Genomic DNA, 20,370 nt, shown 5'->3' on the forward strand with positions numbered 1-20,370 from the left:
ATAGTGGGAGTGGGAGTGGGCAGCTCAGTGGTAAGGCACTAAACCACTAACTCCCGGGTTTGAATCCGATATATAATATAAGATAGATAATCTTCGGTTTTACTGTAGCCGTGAATCAACCCTGTGGGCTTAGGAGCTCTCCGGGGTCCACTCAGGCTCATTAAGTGGGTACTCTTAATTCGGTTAAAATATGACGATCAACGTGATTCTGTCCAAAACACCTTCTTCCTTACAAAGTACTGTACCTCTGGCACTTCATGAATTGTAGAGGTGCATCTTTATTGTGTTTTCAATATATAATTGTCAATAGCATTAATTGTCTATATATCTAAGGTTAGTAGGGTTATTATAATTAAAATTAAATAAATAAATTTTTACATGAAAAGAAACAATATCACTAAGAAAATATAAAGAATCAATTTATTTAATTACTTATTTTAAATTAAAAACAGCAAATGAGTAGCAATCCTTTAACAAATAAAAAATAGTATCATGATTGAGAACAAAATTAATAATGTTTCTGCTAGATGAGTAAAAAAATATTGTCTATCTGACCTGGGGTTTAAGGATTAATAGTCGTGTTGACCTGATAGAGAAGATGGCGTAGGTAAATGACGGCAAAATATGTTCTAGTATATTCCTAGTCCCTCCAAGAGTAGACCTGAATAGGCAATCGCAGGCAGTGTGCGATGTATATATTATGAGGAGACCTGGCGGTTGCTAAGTGGCCTCAAAGCAGACTGAGTATGAAACGCATAACGCAAATTCTATAAACCCCTTTGTTACAAACAGCCTTATTTACAATCCCAAACTATAACTTGTGTAACTAAAAGTAATATATTGATTTCATTTTAATCTAGTGAGTTGTATTTTTGTTTATCTTATAATTTGTTAACAACAACAAGTTTTAAATTCGAAGCAGAAGTCTTGTAATTTGCACAAGTTACTCAGATCATTCCTTCCTCGTGAACTGGGCCATAATAATGCACATTACACAATTCATACTCCAACAATTCAAATATTGTTTGCTATAAAATGTATAAAGTATCATTATCAACTTTGTAACATTTAATAACTTTATGCATATTGAGACGCACAGAAGATTTTTTTTTTCAAAAGAAAACAGACAATGGACAGTATCAGAAGCCGAAAGTTATCAATTGTGGAATAAAGGAGAAAATTATTAAATATTTTTAATTAAAAAAGTTTTATATTGTAGAGAATTTTCTTTCTGTCAGCAATTTAAATAATAAAACTTTCATTTCGATATTATCTAAGATTTTTCATTTGTCAGCAACCTTTTTCTGTCTACATTCATTCATATAGATACCTAGGAATTTTTGTCGATAGATGAAACAATGCGTGACAATGGATTATGTACATGTTTTAATTTTTTCATTATTATTATGAAAGATAGAAAATTAATATAGAAAAACCAGAGTTCTCTACGATCCTTAGTTCAAAAGATATTAATTTTCTAATTGGCTATATCAGGCTAACTAACTGATAAGAATGCTGAATTTGACAACTGGCCGATAAGATGTCACATGTAACAGGACGATTCTTCTGTATCTACATACTTGGCCTCATCACTATTTAAGTAATATATTCATTAAATAAATTAGGAGATTATTTCACAAAATCATAATTTCTGAATCAATGATGGTTCTTTAAATAATTCTCAACCAAGTAATTACCTGCCTGTATTTATTTTTTGAAATAATCATTGAATATTTTGAACATTCATTGAAATATAGCAATATGCTCCTGAAAGAGTCTAATAATTGCAATTTCACTATTTTCCCATTTTTGAAATACATTATTTCACAAAAACGCAAATATAGCTATTCACGAAATAACACGTATCCATGAATACTGGATGTGCACCGCATTATAGAAATAGTTTTCAAATATTGAAGCCACTATCAACACCATTACAATGGCGTAAACTGACAGTTACGTTCATGACAGTATTGTCAAAATAGGCTCGATGTGATAGTTGACAGTACAGGCAGCTGTAGTAAAGCTACTGTCCGTATGCACAGTGACATTTTATTGCTATGGTGTAAATCAGTTGACCGTAGCTGACCTGATATTTACTCCGGTCTAAAATAAACTCAAATTAACCACTTGTTCTCAAAATTATAAATTTAGATAAAATCATTTAATATATAATATTTAATATGTTGAATAATCATTAAACAGTGAGAGTGGGTAGCTCAGTGTGCTACTAACTCCAAAGACTCAGATTTGAAATCCAGCTGTGGCAGATAATTATTTTCTGATTCACTGTGCTCTTAATTGGGTAAAAATCTGGTGGTCGAGTGTAATTCTGTCAAAATCACCTCCTTGCACAATCCTTGGTCAAGGAATAGTACTTCCTTACACTCCTTAACCCTGACCCTGCATGGTTAGTAGCGGTTCAGATTTATTTTTTTAATCATTAAATAGCTTCATTTAGTAAAATAACACAGGTCTACAAAAAGAAACTTTTGAAAATTTGATATGATAATTTTGTTTTTTGCTTAACGAATTCAATTTCTTCCATTATGTATACATTTGTTGCGTGTGTTTGAGTTTGGAATAAATTTTGAAAGATAATAAAGATTCAAGTTGAATTTTTTTGTTGATTTTATCTTCTGCATATATTTTTATTAATTTATTAAAATTTCTTATCTACTCATTTAATAATTTCAAATGATGGAATAATTTCAAAAGAAACGGTTACTGATTTGAAATAAAACTGCAGCCAATAGAGCAAGTATGTTTCTACATGATTATATACTATTATTTTTTTTTCTATCTTGAAGTTTATTTTCTAGGCATCTTAAGGAAATGGAAGTCTTATGTAAAAACCTCCAACGAAAAAATAAAATAAATTTTTTGCACTTGCCGGAGAGAGTAGATTTTTAACACATTTTCTTTCATCAACTTGAAACTTTTGTTAGTCATGCAAACTCTGACTGAATTCAAACGTATTGATTGTTTTGGATAGACGAATCCTCTCTTTTTCTGATCAATAAAATAAATTAAACATTTGCTAAATTTGACGGTAATAAAAAGGTACTCAATCATATTAAAATCTTAAATTCAATGTGTTATATCTTAAATTCAAATTGACCTAGTAAAATCCGATTTATGCCATTTATTATATTCGAACATCTATTTGATGCCATAATCAGTTTTTCTATTACTAGTGTCTAACTTATTTATTGTAAGTAACGATTTTAATTTTTACGCCATTCTTACCATTAAAACATTATTAATTTAGAAACAGATAATTTAATGAACTAAAATATCTTCTTTAATAAACCTGAAGAGTTGAAAGAAAAAAAAACATAAATTTTATTAAAGAAAAGTAAAAAAAAAAAATGTTCAGGTTAATAAGGATAACTTAACGTAGACAATTGTTTGTTTTTTTTCACTGAAATTGGGTCATTACCATATAAGTGTTCTATTAAAACTATACAATGCAATAAAAAAACAATTATCCAAATTCTATTACTCTATTAAATTTGAGGAAATGGATAGCATTAATTTCCTCAAGATATCTTTATGACCCTCTCTGTCTAAATAAAATCGATTATTTTGATATTCTAAAGTAATTTTTTTTTTTAATCAAAGGAAATTTTGTGAAAGTATATTACAATGCTTGATTCAGCACACGAAAAAACTTTCATATATTCTACTACTCTGCAGTCTTAATGTTTATTATGTTTTTCATTCCATAATATTCCTAAATTATACAACAATTAGCATAGATTTAATGCAATCTCAATAGTGCTAGAAGAAGCAGCAATTCGTAACCTTGCTATAATATATAAGTTAAATTACAATATGCTTGGGAGGGCCACGGCGTAGGACACTATGCTAACCGTCTTTACAGTTAGGTTCTGCGGGTTTAACGTTAAATCTATTTGAGGTGCTCTTCTGATCTGAGTTTTAATTTTTAATGTTAAAAGTATCATTGATTTTTTTTTACTATTATTATTATTGTCTAGGAACAGAAAACAAAAAGAAAATTGTTTTTAGTTTCTGTCTAAAATCCAGAGTAATGCACATCGAGATAATATAAGCAATCATGAGCATGAACATATTTTTTACATATACGATAAAGTGACAATTACTTTATTGTATAAATAGAAAATATGGAACTTAAATGATAAAATTATTTTGTTTAGTCATTTAAGTTTTATTGTTCAAGAGTATTCAATTAAAACGTGAAAATAAAAAGGTTACTTGATAATATCAGAAATATTGTCCAATTCCGCAACAGACAAAGGATTATTTTAAAGTTTTAAATAAAATAACACATGTAACTATTATTATTTTGTCTGACAGTCGATTTTTTGTCTGTTTTTTTTTTTATTTAGCCGTAGACGGCATTAGTATTTGTATATTAGTATATAACAGTTGAATAGTATAACAACGTAATATAATATAGAAAGCAGATGTTGATATATATATAGCATAATAAGACTTGAATGTTAGTGGGTATTGATATAAATAAAATTTGCTAATAGTTAAATAACTGAGGCATAATAATCTGTAAGACGTCTTTATACAAAGTTAAAATCTTTAAAAGTGCCTTCATAATATTAACCAACAGGACCGGAACGGTAATGTTGTAAAAACGAAAAGTAGTAATGACTGAGACAAATCGATCGAAAAAACAAAAAAGTTTATGAAAACTGATATGAGCATATATTTTCTAGCTAATCTTCTAAAAATGTATTATTTGTTTTATCCATAGATAGGTTCTCTCTATATTTCACTTTTATGGTTATTTTTAAGTTTATTTTTTTTTTAATTTGTAAGAAAGTTAAATTGATATGCTTATGTACTACCATAGTTCCATAAGAATTTAATAATTATTTATGAAATACATGTAATAATTTATTAGCTACTACAGTTTGTGTGTGAGGTTTAGGAAACTAATTCTTGTCCGGAATAAAGTTCTGGTTTCCGATTTTGTCTATCAACTTATCTGCCGTATTCTTTCTGAAAATCCATTATGATAAACATTTATTGTTTACAATCGATTTAATGATTCTAAATATAGCTGTATCATAGAAACTGTTCTTATATTGGTGTTTTTAGATACTTGCAAAGGCCAAGGAGAAATTGAGATTGTATAATAGTTGTATAATATCCAGATCCCCCCATAAATACCGATGTAGGAGAGGATTATATAATGACGGCGGTTCAAATCGATTTTATGAGGCCAAGTTAACGTGCCGTATTGCCATATTGAGACAAAATAAAATATATATTGTTTTGACGATAGTCTTTCTGGCAGATGGTTGAAACTTATACCGACTTCAGGTGACTATTATTACATAACTGTGACAGAACTGCGTGTAAACATGGTCTCTTTCTTTTTCAGATTATAACTTTTTTACAGTAATATTAATTTGCCCATTGTACATCGCGAAGCCTGGAACGGTGTTGGGTCGTATTACGGGAAATGTCAGTTTCACAGGAAAGATTATTAATTAAACAAATTTATGAAATAAAAAAAAAAATTATTTAAAATATTCACCCTAATTTTCTATACATTTCCTCCAATGTGTTAATAGCTTTTCAATTCCAGAACTAAAAATTCAGGATCTTGTGAGGAAATGAAAGCAGGAAATGCGTATTTGACCTGGGGGTCATTTTCAATAATTTTACTTTTAAGGAAATTGTCCTAATTTAGTGTGATAGATCTTGCCAATAAGGTGGGGCGTCGAAGGACTTCGCAACACAGCTCGTTAACATTTTTAAATTTCTGTGAAAGAGATCTCTTCCGATTAACCAATTGAAGTTGAATTTTGACAAGTTTTGGATGCATTATATCAAAATATAATTGCAGTACTATGTGGATGTGATGTTGGATAGATAGATAGGAGAAATGAATTATTCCTCCCATTGATCGCTACACAGAAACCATTAATTTTTTTTGGACTCAAATTTGGTTTTGATATTTGTCTCGATCTTTTGTCGACATTTAACCACAGACCTCACCCAAGCCTGTTGTCATATACAATCCACTTTTCATCACACGTGATTATCCTTTCGAAATAATTCTCGTTTTTAGCATTTAAAAACATTTCTTCTGACGAGAAATAATAATGTTTCTCATTTCAAAATTTTAATATTTTTCTTTTGCAAAAGTATGAAAGAAATATAAATATATAGCAATTAACTGAAATAAATTTGTTATATTCTGAATCAATATTGAAAATACTAAGAATGATTTAATCTAGATGATCATCCTATCAACTAAAAGGCTTAAATGTAGGTTAAGTAGAATTAAAAAACTAATTATTTCAACATGTTAACATGACAACAGTATTAGGCTGGCTAAACGGAAAAACTACCCATACGGCCACCAGTCAAACTCTTGTTAGAACAAATATTTTATTTACGCGGTTTTCTTCATTCCCCACTACCTTCTTCGATTTTCTATGTTAAATATTATTTTTCGTAAACCCTTGTCTTTTCAATGATATATAATACGTCCACATTACTACTCTCATTTCCGGAAATCTGTTTTCCACCTGTAAAAAATATGAAAAAAAAAATGTTTTCCTCTTATCTCTTAAGTTGATTTTAAAATCCTTTCATAGCTTATATAAAAAAATAATTAAAAAGTTTTCCGGAAAAAGAATCTATGGTCTATGGTACCATCGGCATAGCAGCCATCCCCTCGATTATTCTTAGGGATTTTTCGTTTAGGGAACCATTTATAAAACCTATTCAAAAGTCATACGTAATTTTATTTAGAATGTTTAGTGCTATTTCATTCACAAAGTAAAAAATAATTAGCGTTTGTGTGTCTCAGAATGACATTCTGCCCCTAGTTGATATGTATTGTTAGATGGCATTCTGTATTTTGCTGATGCTTGAATTCGGGAAACTTTGAATTTATGGTCATTTGTCGATTTTTAGAGGCTCAATGTTTTATGGTTGGAATCTTAAAATTGTATCCTAATAATTAACTTATACTGCTTGCGGAGCTTTTGCCCTTTTAAATTAACAAAACAAACATTTACTGAATGTGATAATGAATGAAAAAAATGTCTTTATAAGTAGATGTGTATAAAAATTTGTTTGCATGATTTAGAGCAACGAAAACCGTTTTGATCAATAAACGCGCCTAACTTCGCTGTGTCAATGTGAAGTTGGTTATTATTTATATACTAATATGTGATTTTAGTAATTTATTCATTATAGGATCAGCTTATATATATATGCCACAAGGTAAATAAAAAAATGTTCTTAGTCCAAATTAAAAATATATTAATTTTAACACCAATCGGAGTTGCTTGCTGCTTGTTCATCCATTCAATAACAGACCGTAGTACGATTTAGTTTTCATTGTTTTAGTTTTATTGTTGGACAGTTCTACGCTGAATGGGATATCTGATCTAGTTGTTGACAAGTTGTAAAGCCGTACAATGCAAATGTAACCATAGAATGCTTTGCTATAGCCTATCGAAGACCTTTACAGAACTGAATCATCAATACTTGACAAAGGAACGACTGCCTCTGCTATCTCTCTCACTGTCACTTCCCTAAAGCGGACAGCATCCTTCCAATCCGATACTGCTTTAGTCCCCTGGCTGCTAACTTCTCACATCTAGAGCAAGCTGTATAGAGCATTCATATCGTATCAGTTTCTGTAAGATATACAAGTTTCATTTGTATCATAAGTGGACTCATTTCAGAAAAGTTGATGAGCTAATCGAGAAAATACATGAAATGAGGATTTTACGGTAGCTGAATAAAATTACTAGATTATATTTTTCTGTTTGTGTAAGTCCATAATGATAATAAAAAAGTAGCTTTCTTTATTAGTCTTCAACTTTATACATGTTCTAGGTGTATTTTTTTACTTTATTTTAGTTTTTATGCTTAAGAACTAAATTTAAATAACATATACAAATAATAGTAATAATGTCTGTATCATTAATATTTAATTTATTTCTTAAATTCTATATCAATAAATATTGATATATGGTATTATAATAATAAACTTAACATCATTTCATATCTGTTGATATATTATTAAGTGAATAACATTTTCCGTTTCAATTTTTTTTTTTTTGGTGTTTACCTCCTTATTTTCTCCACCTTAGAGAATGAAAGACGGATTGACCCAACAGGTTGCCAACCTATTCCAGCCAGGGCAGGAAAATCAAGATTTGTTCCAAGGTTTCAGGACTAAGTAAAAGTCGACCCGCCGAGTACGGATTCGAATCGGCCCCATTTCTGACATGAAATGAAATCAGATCACTCGGCGATTTGTATATATATTTATATATGCATATACATCCGACTTTGCTTGTAGATGATATGGCTCCACAGTAATCCGGTATTTATCTGTAACACTTCTTGTTTGATGACTCTAGCATAGCGGGAATTCTTCTATCTATCTTTGACGGCATAAAGACTCTTCTTCTTCTCTAACCGTACTTAATTTTTGATTCTGAATGATCAATATCTTCTCCTTCTTCAACTAAATATGCTCTTTACATGTTTAAAGTATATCGATTTAGTCAGTGATGATCTCCTTCTATTCTAATGGTTTCATTCGACTTACTTATTTATAAATAGATTATATATAACATATATATGATATATTTATTAAGAGATGTAGGTTATATAGGCTAATGTATAATTTGTTATTACAATGTAAATAAAATATGTCATTGAATAGCAAGGCTATATAATACACATATAACCTACGAACTGGAAAAAAATTTACGCCAATAACTTCGATATATTTTTAAAAAATCCACTGTATTGTCTACCCCTAAATGAAACTCATGTTTTTCTTTTACTAAAGGAGTAAAGACCGGGAAATCCCAGCAACTTTTGTTAGTTATTATAATAAATTGTTAGTTATTTCCATAAATTCAATTATCGTTATATAATAGATTCCAGCAACTTTTGTTAGTTAAATAAAAGATAATATGGCAAGTATAATACAAAATAAGTAAAAAGTAGCCTTTATTAAGATTAAAATTGCTCAGAACTTCTATTACCGTACACTGACTCTCGGAGGCTCTCAGAACGATAAGATGAGTTTCGCGTCAACTGTGACGACAGTAGATGATGTACTGTCACTGATACCTCACTTCATTACTCATTCCTATCTATGAATAATTATTTATTTCTCATCTTGTTGTAGTCAATAATTTAACGATTATAGTTAAAATATTACAAATTTAATTTTTAATCTTTTGATAGTTTTTGAATGAAAGAATCTGTTGATTAAAATTTAATTTCCTGGATCATCATTACTGCATTTAAATTTTTTTCTTCAAATTATAATTCTGAATACTAGTGATTCAGTATTTAAATCAATCAAATTCAGATTAAGGGTTTTAAAATTCATAAAAACTATGTATGAGGTCTTTATTATTTTTTTTAATTGACCGTGATTTATTTTCGTGTTTGTACAATGAACCTCTACACACGTGAGAAAAGTTTAGTCTAAGCTAATCAGCGACGAATAAAAATGAATAATGTTAACACATCTTTTTGAATATAAATTGAAGACGTTTTCTATTTTTAAGATGAAATTTTAACATCCCACTTTACTATCCAGCGATGTCATCGTGTGGTGGACGTATTCTCGTCTTCTTTGGACCGCGGAATGTACTGTGCGGGCGTCTTTTTCGATGTACAACAGGCTTTTGATCGAGTCTGGCACCCGGGACTGCTTTACAAACTCCGTAAATTCCTACCTCCTACATACTTTCTTATCATTCGTTCCTTTCTCATTGATAGATTATTCCAAGTAAACTACAATGGTTCCTATTCATCTTCTCAGTCCGCTGGTGTTCCTCAAGGTAGTATCCTCGGTCCCATCCTCTACACCGTCTATACAGCTGACATTCCAACCAATCCTAACACTATTCTCAGCACGTAGATGACACATGTGTGCTCGCAGTTAATAACCCATTAATTGTATCCCAAACTCTCCAATCCCATATCACAGCCCTCGAAGAATGGTGTAATTGGAGGATTAAGATAAATTCCAAAAAATCCCATCAAATAACCTTTACCCTTCGTCTTAAACCTACCAACTGCCCTACAGTTTCATTTAATAATGTTACTCTTACCCCTGTCGAACAGATCCGCTACCTTTGACAACATTTGAACAAACGATTAACCTGGAATCCTCACACAAGACTGAAAAGAGAGGATACTGCACGTCGATTTCGACTATTACAGCACTTACTAGACAAACGGTCAAAACTTCCAACACATTACGAAAGACTGATCTACATGACTGTAATAAGGCCAATCTGGACATATGGAGTTGAGCTTTGGGGCTCCACTAACCCTTCGACTTCCTCTCGTATCCAATCCTTAAAATCCAAAATCCTCAACGCTCCTTACTTTACAAATAAAATCATACATAAAGACCTTAATGTTCCCTATGTAACCGATCTAGCCGAACCAGATATCACTCCTTCCATTACAAACTCCCTAACCACTCAAACTAGGGGGTTTCTAATCTTGCATCCTCTTCCATTCCTGACAATCCTCCGAGGCGCCTGAAAAGAGGATGGCCACGAGACCAGCTAATGTAAAATGTCATTAGAGTGCTGCCAATGGTTATTTGCTCTACACGCCTGTAACTCTCCATTTTAACTAAAATCAAATTTACTGAATGTATTATATAATATACAGTTGTAAATTTCAATAAAGATATTTAAAAAAAAAAAAGATGAAATTTTTCACTTTTATGAGATAATATTTTTAATTTTTTTTTTTTCTGGTTAATTTCGCTCCGATAAATATCATTTAATATAACTCATGTGTTTCGAGGACAAGTCTGTAATAAATCGAATTACTAACTCGAAAAATATCATTAGCTCTTAGGTCAATTGCTTCTACTTATATTTATTTTACCATATGGACTTTTTCTATTGAAAACAATGAATATAATAATTTTTCTGGTTTAAATAACTTCCAAGGAGACCTCAGTACATGTAAACTATATTACTAATATAGATATTAAATATATTGCGAGCATTATTTAGAACTAAAAATATTATATATGTATTTATTCATATTTTGAATATATGAATATTATAATTATAATGACGTTTAATGTTTAATGTTTTAAAAAAGGATGAATTAATTTTACATTAGGTTTTGGTTGCAGGACACCCGGACGCATGTGGTCGTTGAGCTATATGAAACGGAGCGGTCCTATGTTGAATCTCTGCAGACTCTAGTCATGGTAAGTTTCCGTAATCTCACTATAGTGTATATAGTGTCAATATGTTACATATATGTATACATCTTCTAAAATTCTAATAATCAGAGATTGGAAGGAGCTACTTTTTGTTTTTATTTAATGAATAACACTTAAAATTAATATATCATAAATTTTTTAAATAAGTATTTAGTGACTAGAAGAAATATTATAATGAAATTACCATTCCTTAATTAATTATTGTCTATGAAAGATACTTTCAAGTTAGTAATAATGTTTCGAGGTCATTACCCTGTTTTCAAATATCTATCAATCTATGAGATATGTATTCAATCTATGAGGTATGTATTATACCTTCATACGCGTCCCAGTACTGTCCATAATATTGTTAAAATACTACTCTCCTTACCTTGTTTTGGATTTTTTTTTTTTTTGTATCCATTGGAATTAATTTTGCCCTTCATCTTTATAAAAACTTATATTAAAATACATATATTATACAATTAAACTGTAAGGAAAACCTTTTCTACCACAATGGTGATGATAAGCAATTTTTTTTCTAATGATATATTATCATGTAATTCATTTTTTATTTATTTTTTAAAATAGAAATATCTGCAGCCTTTGAAGAAGTCTGAGAATAATTACTTAATTGACGCAGGAATAGTCGATGAAATTTTTTATCAAGTATGTATATCCATTCTATATTATTTTATATTAAATATAATATCAAATAGAAAATAATTTTTTTATATTAATTTGTGTAAGCTATTTTCTGTACAAAGCGGAGTAAATGCAGAAGTCGTTTGAAAAGTGGCAAAATTTTAGCAGGACCTTGCCATGTAAACATTCTTAGTGTGTTCCCTCTGCCGTTACTCAAAAGCCAATAATATACACATATTAAAAAACTCGGGAATAGTGTTTTCTTGCCCACCATACTGAACTCTTTTTCTTCTTCTTCCTCTAACTCCTTTGTGTCGTCAAGCGTGGAGTCGTAGTCTCTGTCCATCTGGCTAGTATTCTCATCTCGGGGATGGTGCGTCCTCTTGCTGCCCCTAGTTTTCCAATGTACTGAGAGTACATGCACCTGGGTCTGCCACGAGGCCGTCTTCCTTCCGTCCTTGCTTCCAAATACCACTTCAGTTACTGCTCTAGCATTGTGTCTCGCACTGATTTCACATCGAGATCCTCCTGAATCCTTTCATTTCTGACGCAGTCTCTCTTGGTCTTACCTACTATTCTTCGAATAAATCTCATTTCTGCTGACGTTATCCTTCCTACGTGGTTGTCGAGGTAGCTTTCTAATCCATACAGGAGGACTGGGAGGAACACGGATTTAAATATACGTATTTTGGCATCTCTGCTTACTTCTTGCTTTCCTATAAGAGTTTTAGAAATCTGATGATACACTCCATTGGCCTTTTTCACTCGATTTAGACTTCCTGGTCTATTTTACCAACTTTACTTATTATGGTCCCCAGATAAGTATAAGTATTCGTAAGTTCTAGGAGTTCACCATTACACAAAACCCTAGGTTCTGCATTTTCTCTTCTTATTTATGAGGTTTATTTGCAAACCTCTTATCTTCAGTTCCTCATTCCATTCATCCAAGGATATCTGAAGAGCCTCTTCAGAGTTAGCTATCAGTACAATATCATCTGCTTATATCATAACTTGCAATGCCCTTTGGGTCTTGGTAAACTGATTTGAATGCACTTACCGAATTTCCTGGCATTCTTCTTGTAATTAGTGTATCCCATATTTCCTGCCTCTGGATTGAGTCAAAAGGAATGCTAAATAGATTGCCTTTCCCCGGTCCCACAATTTCTCGACTATCATTCTCAAGGAAAAAATGTGGTCCTGGGTCTGTCTTCCATGTCTGAAAGCCACTTTCTTTTATTCAATGTCTTTTTCCACAATACCCCGCCATTGCTGATCTAATATCCTATTGTATATTTTGTACACTACTGAGGATAGGAATATTGGATATAATTATAATTAACACATTCGCTTTGATTGCCTTTCTAATGAATTGGGATTATGATGTAAAAATAACCAAAACAGGACATCAGAATTTAATTTGGTATTGATTTATTTTCACATAAGGAAATCCTAACTACAAATAGTGTTTTTTTATTTATTTATTTTTTTTAAATAGACTATTCTCTAAAGAAGGATGAAAAAATAATGAAGTAATTGAAGTAAATGCTTGATTTCAAGTCTTTCGAAAAGGAATATTACACTGAGCAATAATTGGCATCATGGCTTCAAAACAGGGATATACAAAACAAGGAATATTGAAACTTATGATAGAATTAAGAACTAATTTAGTAGATGAACATTATTATTATTATGAAATAATTGAGGTTTTTCTATTAATACTTATTTATAATAGAAAAAAATATTAATAAGGAATTGATAAGAGCTTTTTTTTTATTAGTAAACGTGTACGTAATGATTTAATATATTCATTGTTCATAGATTCCAGAAATTCTAATGCATCACGAGATTTTCCTTGAAGAACTGCGGAGGAGATTAGAAGCCTGGGACATCAACCAGAAAGTCGGAGATCTTTTTTTAGAAACTGTAGGTATCCATAATTTTTTGATGTTTTTAGAAAGTGTTTATGTATTATTTTAAATTGGAATTCTGTAGGTTTACTGCTGGTTTGTATGAATCTAGTAACTAATCCTCAGATAACACCCAAATGACATATATTCAAACCGATTCTATTCATGGAGTCGACCAATAATACCAAGATTGTCCATACTTGTGCTTTGAGTTTCAAGATATATTTTACCCATTCTCACCAGACCTATAATATAATGTTATTAATATGTAATAATATAAAGTAAATTTTTAAATGATTGATTATTCCATAATTCACTTAGAAGTACACAAGGGTCAACTTAAGCAGTAGCAGAGCAATGATTCCTATTCATAAATTTTTATTTTTGTTTAAAATTAATTTTAAATATATTTTTTGTACCTACCATTTGTTGAAGATATTGAATTGTAGATTTTTTTGGTCGATTGTTTAAAGATTTATGCAATAGCTTTAACTGTGTCAATAATTCAAAATCTACATTGTATTAATGACATTTTATTTAATGAGTCTTTATTTTTAGATGTACTCATACTGAATAAACCTCCAAATCCTAAATATAATTTGAATTTGATCCTTTTTAACTTAAACTGATTGTAAAATAATGGTTGGAGAATTACTTTATTAATTTATTGATTTATCTTGATTTATTTCAGTTTACAAAGCAATCTGTGATAGATACTTACACTGCATTTATTAACAATTGGAAGAACGCAAAAGATGCCATCAAGGCCTCCACCCAGTCAAAGCCAGCATTCGCTAGGTTCCTTGAGGTTTTTATATTATTTTCACAGATATGCCTCTAATTAGTTAGTATATTCTCTCTGAAAACATATATTTTATAGAACATGGCAAGAGAACATAAAGGGAAGCTGGCCCTCGACTCACTCCTCATAATGCCAGTCCAGCGAATTCCTAGGTATGAGCTGTTGATACAGGTGAGTACCTCTTGATAAACATTATATATCGTATTATATTATTCAGTTATAAAATTTCTAATATCAGTTTAAATTAGATTCTAACTTATAATGTTTTTATTTTTTACTAATTATTTATTTAAACAAATGTTTTCCTTTTTTTACCTAAAAATTAAATATGATTGTATTGATGGAAAAAAAATTGAATATTGTACTACTCAAAAAATGATTTTGGTTCTTGTTTTATTAGATATTTTAGTTCCTTTTAGATATTAAACTTATATGGTTTTAGTGACATTGTAATGTCTATCAGTACCATAGATTTATGTTTCAGGAATGTTATATCAGTGTTTCATAAAGATGATAACAGCTTGTTTAAATGAACGTATTTTTCATTGTAATTGTTGGCTTCTACCCTCTTTCATTTGTCTGCAATCACTTTGTGAACTCAAAATATTAGTAGAATTTACCATAACATATTATTCCAATACATTGTCAGAGCAATGACAATGTGGTGTATCTGAAAATTCCTGAGAGAATTGTGTTAGTTAGATCACATATTCAGTTTAATGTTTTTGGTATTTCATACAGAATACAAAAACCATGTTAAAATGCAATCAAACCTAAGATAGCAAAATTTGCAGATATGCCACTAAATCCTCTCCACTTTATAAAAACCTTTTAAAAATTTTTTAATTAAAATTTGTTTTAGCCTTAATTTCAAGGTACAAATAAGCCATTAAGATGACAACGTTTCTAGTTGTTTGTTGCTCTTAGAAATCAGAATCAACTTTTGCTTCTGTTTTTCAATAAATTTTATTTTTTTTGTGGCTGAGATTATCTAAACTTATATCAATAAAAATATTTAGTGCCAAAACATATTTTTCAAAGCTTTTCAAGCAATGTACGTCAAATACTATCTATTGAGGTGATTGCTGGTGAAGGTCTGATAGTACAAGAGCCCAAAAGGCTGTTATTTCACCCCAATATTTGATAACTTTAATGAAAACTATCGATATTGATGAGTCTGCAAAGTATAGTGAGGGGGAATAAAAAATGACAACTGTTTCAAAACGTTAAAAAAAATTAATTTTTCATTCACAGCTCTATATCATTAAAACCAACAACACTAGAAAAACTAAGAGAACATCACTTAAAGTAAAATAAATTCTCTAAAATATGAGCCCTAATAGAGCTATTTACGTTCAATAGTATCCGAGATATAGCTTTTTTAAAAGCAACATTTCACAAAAGATTGTACTGAAAGATCAGTAGTAAGTGAATTTATTTTGAGAAATCTATGTCTCAAGAACCATTCAACTCTTCCCAAAATTTTATTTATTTCTCATGCATAAATATCTTCCTGATACCTTTTTACTTTGTTGGTACGATTTCAACCTCCTGAATTGTTTTACTTCATAATTAGCAACACTTTCATGTTAATATAAATTAATGAAATACATTTTCTCATTTCATTATAAAACTCACTTATAATTTTTAAAGCTTTGAATTTTAGTTTTATTTTATTTCATTGGCAATTGTATGTTTCTAAAAACACATTCACAATTTCAATTCATGATTGATTCCAGACATTGCTAAAGCACACTGAGGAATGTCACAGTGATGCTCAAACTCTACTTGAAGCCCAGCAAGCTATCCATGACCTGGCTGTGACAATCAACCTTGGACAGCGGGGTGCTGTCCGTGGCCTGAGTCAAGAACTTTGTCAACTTGAGTCATTGATAGAGGGATTAGCAGGTTTAGCATCTCCTGAGCGTACGTTTCTCTCTCATGATCAGGTCAGTAAAAAAACTTATTGATTTGTAATTATAAAGCAGCTAGGGTATGTTTTGCTATCATTCAAAAAATTGTTAGGGTTTGGCAAATTCTTATGTATTATTTTTTTCATGAAAAAATTTATATTTGGAATTCATGTATTGATAAAAGTAAATACAGCAATATGCATCTTAAAATCAACATAATGTCAGTTTCTATTCATTCTTTTTCCCTTAAACTTAAAAACTTTAGACTTAACTTAACACTTAAAATCATTTTAATTAATAAAGTTGTCGCCTTCCACAGGTTTATTGCATGTCATGCTAAGTTTAATTAATTAACAAAGAATAACTTTTAGATATGTACAAATTTAAATATGATTATTTATATCAAACAATAAAACCACTAAATATGGTTTCCTTAAATTAATGTTCAGCACTTTATGTCTGTCGATATCCCTTTGGAAGGTGTCTGTTGCAAAGTAGTATAAATTCTCACACTCCTAAACAAGGGTATTCAAAAATTATCTGTGGAGAGGTTTCACTCTTTGTATGTATATGTATTAAAAAATTAATTTTAATTAAATAGAATATTTATATATGTTTATTTAATTTGCTTTAGAGCATAAAAGTTTTAAAAAATATATGTTTTTATTGATCATTTTAAGCTCATAATCTTGTGATTTCAGGTATCAATCACTACTTCCCAGGGTCGCAAAGATCGAGCTCTCTTTTTGTTCTCCGACCTCCTTATTATAACTAGCATTAAAAGGAGAAGTGGTACAATAAAGAAGCCTAACCAGTAAGTTTGTATTTTTACAATTCTGAAGTTTAAATATATCTATATATTAATAACATTAAATTGTTTAATACAATTTATTGAGTATTCTTTAAAACCTATTATGTTCTGTTAGATTTTTGACTTTTCTTAATCATCATAAAAAACCATGAAAAAAAAATCATCCCAGGATGATCCTTGGAATCCAGCATTACCATCTGCTGTTATTAAAAAATTATAAAGTGTTTGGAAATCATTAAACAAAAATTCAAATAGTTTTAATTAAGTTTTTAGGTCTTCGTATAATGATTCTGAAAATTCTTTTTGTGATTTCTGTAGAAGGTTTATCTATTTAAATTGATAAATTATTTTCAGCATTTTCTTACTAGAATGTATTTATCTACATAGATCAGTCTTTTTATTTCCTTCTTTTTTTTTTTTTTTTTTAATCATTTCCTATGTTTACAATATTATAATTTATCCATCTAATTGTTATGTTGTTCTGTTGGTAGGAATGCCCCTAGCAGTGTCATAAGCAGCCTGGAGGGTAACAAATATAAACTTCTCATGAAGATACCACTAGATGAATTGGAAATAGTAAAAGGTGAGTTTATTAGCTTATAATGGTATCAATTAAATTGTAACCTCATTAATGTTTTCCAATCAGTGAGGAATCTATGATTGAACAGCTGGGCAAAAGTTTTATGCTGCAGTTTATATGAAACTATCAGGGCATTATCAACATCTGTAAAAAAAAAAAAATGGTTAAGTTAATAAAATAAAATGAATAAGTTACCAGAAGGAAATTTTTATTGGCTTTTAATTTTTTAGTAATATTCCCACTGGATTCTCCATAACAAAACTTTTGTATATTGAAACCGCTTTCTCTTACTCCTTTGTAATAATTTTAATAGAATTATGTTTTTGTTCTGGGACAGTTTCCCTAAAGATGTTGTGATGGCCACACACTGGGGTATGGCTCCCTGAATACTTGTCTCAGTTTTCTGGATTGGATTAACTCTAGGGTTAGTTAATATTAATTTTGGGATTATCCAGCAAAACAAAAATTGACCCTCCTCTGGTTAGTACAATGGTAGTAACCTCCTTGTTGCCAATACCTCTGTACTAATCCCCTAGAATAATATGTGGGGTGATGGATAATTTTCCCTGCTAATTAAATGAGCAGATTTTTTAATTAATACAACATGATTTAATTATCCTCCTCCTTATTATTATTATTAATTATACTCATTATTATTATTGTTAATTATACTCCTTATTAAGGAATGGAAAGCCTTTCTTCTACACCTCCACGCATTATATATAAATCTTTTATTAGTACAACTATTGTCATCTCGAGTTCTCATAGATATTTAAGGCCTTCTCACAAAGATCACTAGATCACTGAGATTCTCGATTAGTTTTTATTCTGCCTAATTTAAGTGCTGCAATGTGTTAATGGCTTAGGCTTCTTCATATTCATAAAAATTAAGCCTTTTTTACTTCTTTCAAACATAAATGGCTGATTAGATCTTCCTGTAAGTTCATCTTGTGTTGAAAAGTGAGAGCCACCTTTCTTAATTTGTTCTATGTTAAGCTCAGGTAATATTTTACTACTACTTTTGCCAGGAAGATGAATAAAGATTGTAGAAAATATTATGTTATATTATTTGTACAGTAAAATCCAAGTATTTAATATTTAAAAAAAAAATTCCCATGTTGAAGAACTTTTCTAACAATTAATTGTTATTAAAGTAAATTAGTTAAATGCAAAACAAACAGGCTTTAGTAGCATTTAATTATTTAAACTGTTTATGGTTTATTCAAATAATGTCAAACAATTATTATTTAAAAAATATTTTCTAAATAATGTTCTCTAGATGAAAATGTTCGCAAGTTACTGAAGGAGATGGAGCAATTGTCAGCGGATGTTGGGACGTTGTCTCAGATGTCTGAGCTGTGTGCCAACCTCCATTGCCCTCATTCCCAACTCGAAGAATCAGTCAGAGACATGTTGGCTGCACTAAACCGCCAGCTTTGTGAGCGTCACTCAGCTGATTCTCAGCTTAGTCATCTTGATCTCAACATTACCACACCGTAAGTTGTTTTTATCATTAAAGTAATTTAGTTGAAAAAAAATATTAATTGTTAATTAAATTTAGAAAAAAAAATTATTGTAAAAATGAATCCTCACAATTGGAATGTCGATTAGCTTATAATTGGTTTTTGAAACCAAGTTCCACTGCTTCATCACTCAATTTGCCACTTGTTCAATCATTTGAAACAAAGTCATAAAGCATTTTTTGTAATGAAAACTAATGAAGTGTATGCAAAAGAATCTTAAGAAAATTTTATTTACTAATTTCTTTAAAATTTTACAAATAGTAATATTACATAAAATAATGAGGTGAGTTTCATTTGAATAAAAGAGTATATATAAATTTTGTAGTTGAATAAAAATTTTTGTTTATTTGCTATCTTAAGTTTAGTCTCATTAATTAATTCTCCTATAAATCTAATTTATTGAAAAATAATGCTTAGGAATGGTGTTGAAAATATCGGTCTGATCTTCTCTAAGCCCGAAAAGAGGACGAACTGGGAAGAAGTTTTTACAGAAGCTAAAAATCGTTTAGGTGAGGGAAATTATAACATGTATAAGATTTATATTTTATTTTTCATAAATGCACCAAACATGATGTATAATAAAATATGTTAAGAGTTGAAAGATGTCTGCAATTTGTTGATTAATAGTAAATGAATTTGAGAAGTTATAAAAATTAATAAAAAGGATTAAGCTGTGTTAAAGATGTTAATATGTCAAATTTCTTCCAAACATAGAAATTTCTTCATCTCCCTTATCAATCAATTGTATATTTTGTATTATTGTTTTATGTTTTGGAATTTATCTTCATTACTTTTGTGTCAATTTCCCTTAACTTCTCTTATTAAGCTTTCAATCATTTATCCACATTTCCTTGTTTATTCCAAGTTCAGTACTAAGATTTATATCATCTATATAACAAGAATCTGAGGTTCCAGGCTGAAATGCATGTTCCAGTTCCTTATTTATATAT

At 30.0% G+C, this 20,370-nt stretch overlaps 1 protein-coding gene across 4 annotated transcripts in view; it reads left to right on the forward strand.

Annotated features, from left to right (window-relative positions):
• The window catches only part of LOC106677243 (rho guanine nucleotide exchange factor 17), a 70,184-nt gene that overhangs the window by 38,415 nt on the left and 11,399 nt on the right, over positions 1 to 20,370 (forward strand). For all 4 annotated transcript variants that reach the window (XM_024361593.2, XM_067048870.1, XM_067048871.1 and 1 more), the window contains exons 2-11: positions 11,168 to 11,245; positions 11,831 to 11,908; positions 13,703 to 13,807; positions 14,483 to 14,599; positions 14,672 to 14,764; positions 16,333 to 16,542; positions 17,208 to 17,320; positions 17,809 to 17,900; positions 19,177 to 19,393; positions 19,838 to 19,929. In XM_024361593.2, the coding sequence (XP_024217361.1) occupies positions 11,168 to 11,245; positions 11,831 to 11,908; positions 13,703 to 13,807; positions 14,483 to 14,599; positions 14,672 to 14,764; positions 16,333 to 16,542; positions 17,208 to 17,320; positions 17,809 to 17,900; positions 19,177 to 19,393; positions 19,838 to 19,929 (1,195 nt within the window). The remainder of the gene's footprint in view (positions 1 to 11,167; positions 11,246 to 11,830; positions 11,909 to 13,702; positions 13,808 to 14,482; positions 14,600 to 14,671; positions 14,765 to 16,332; positions 16,543 to 17,207; positions 17,321 to 17,808; positions 17,901 to 19,176; positions 19,394 to 19,837; positions 19,930 to 20,370) is intronic.

The sequence above is a fragment of the Halyomorpha halys genome, unplaced genomic scaffold, assembly GCF_000696795.3.
Source record: "Halyomorpha halys isolate HHAL.00 unplaced genomic scaffold, Hhal_1.1 Scaffold91.1, whole genome shotgun sequence".
In the NCBI taxonomy this organism is placed as follows: domain Eukaryota; kingdom Metazoa; phylum Arthropoda; class Insecta; order Hemiptera; family Pentatomidae; genus Halyomorpha; species Halyomorpha halys.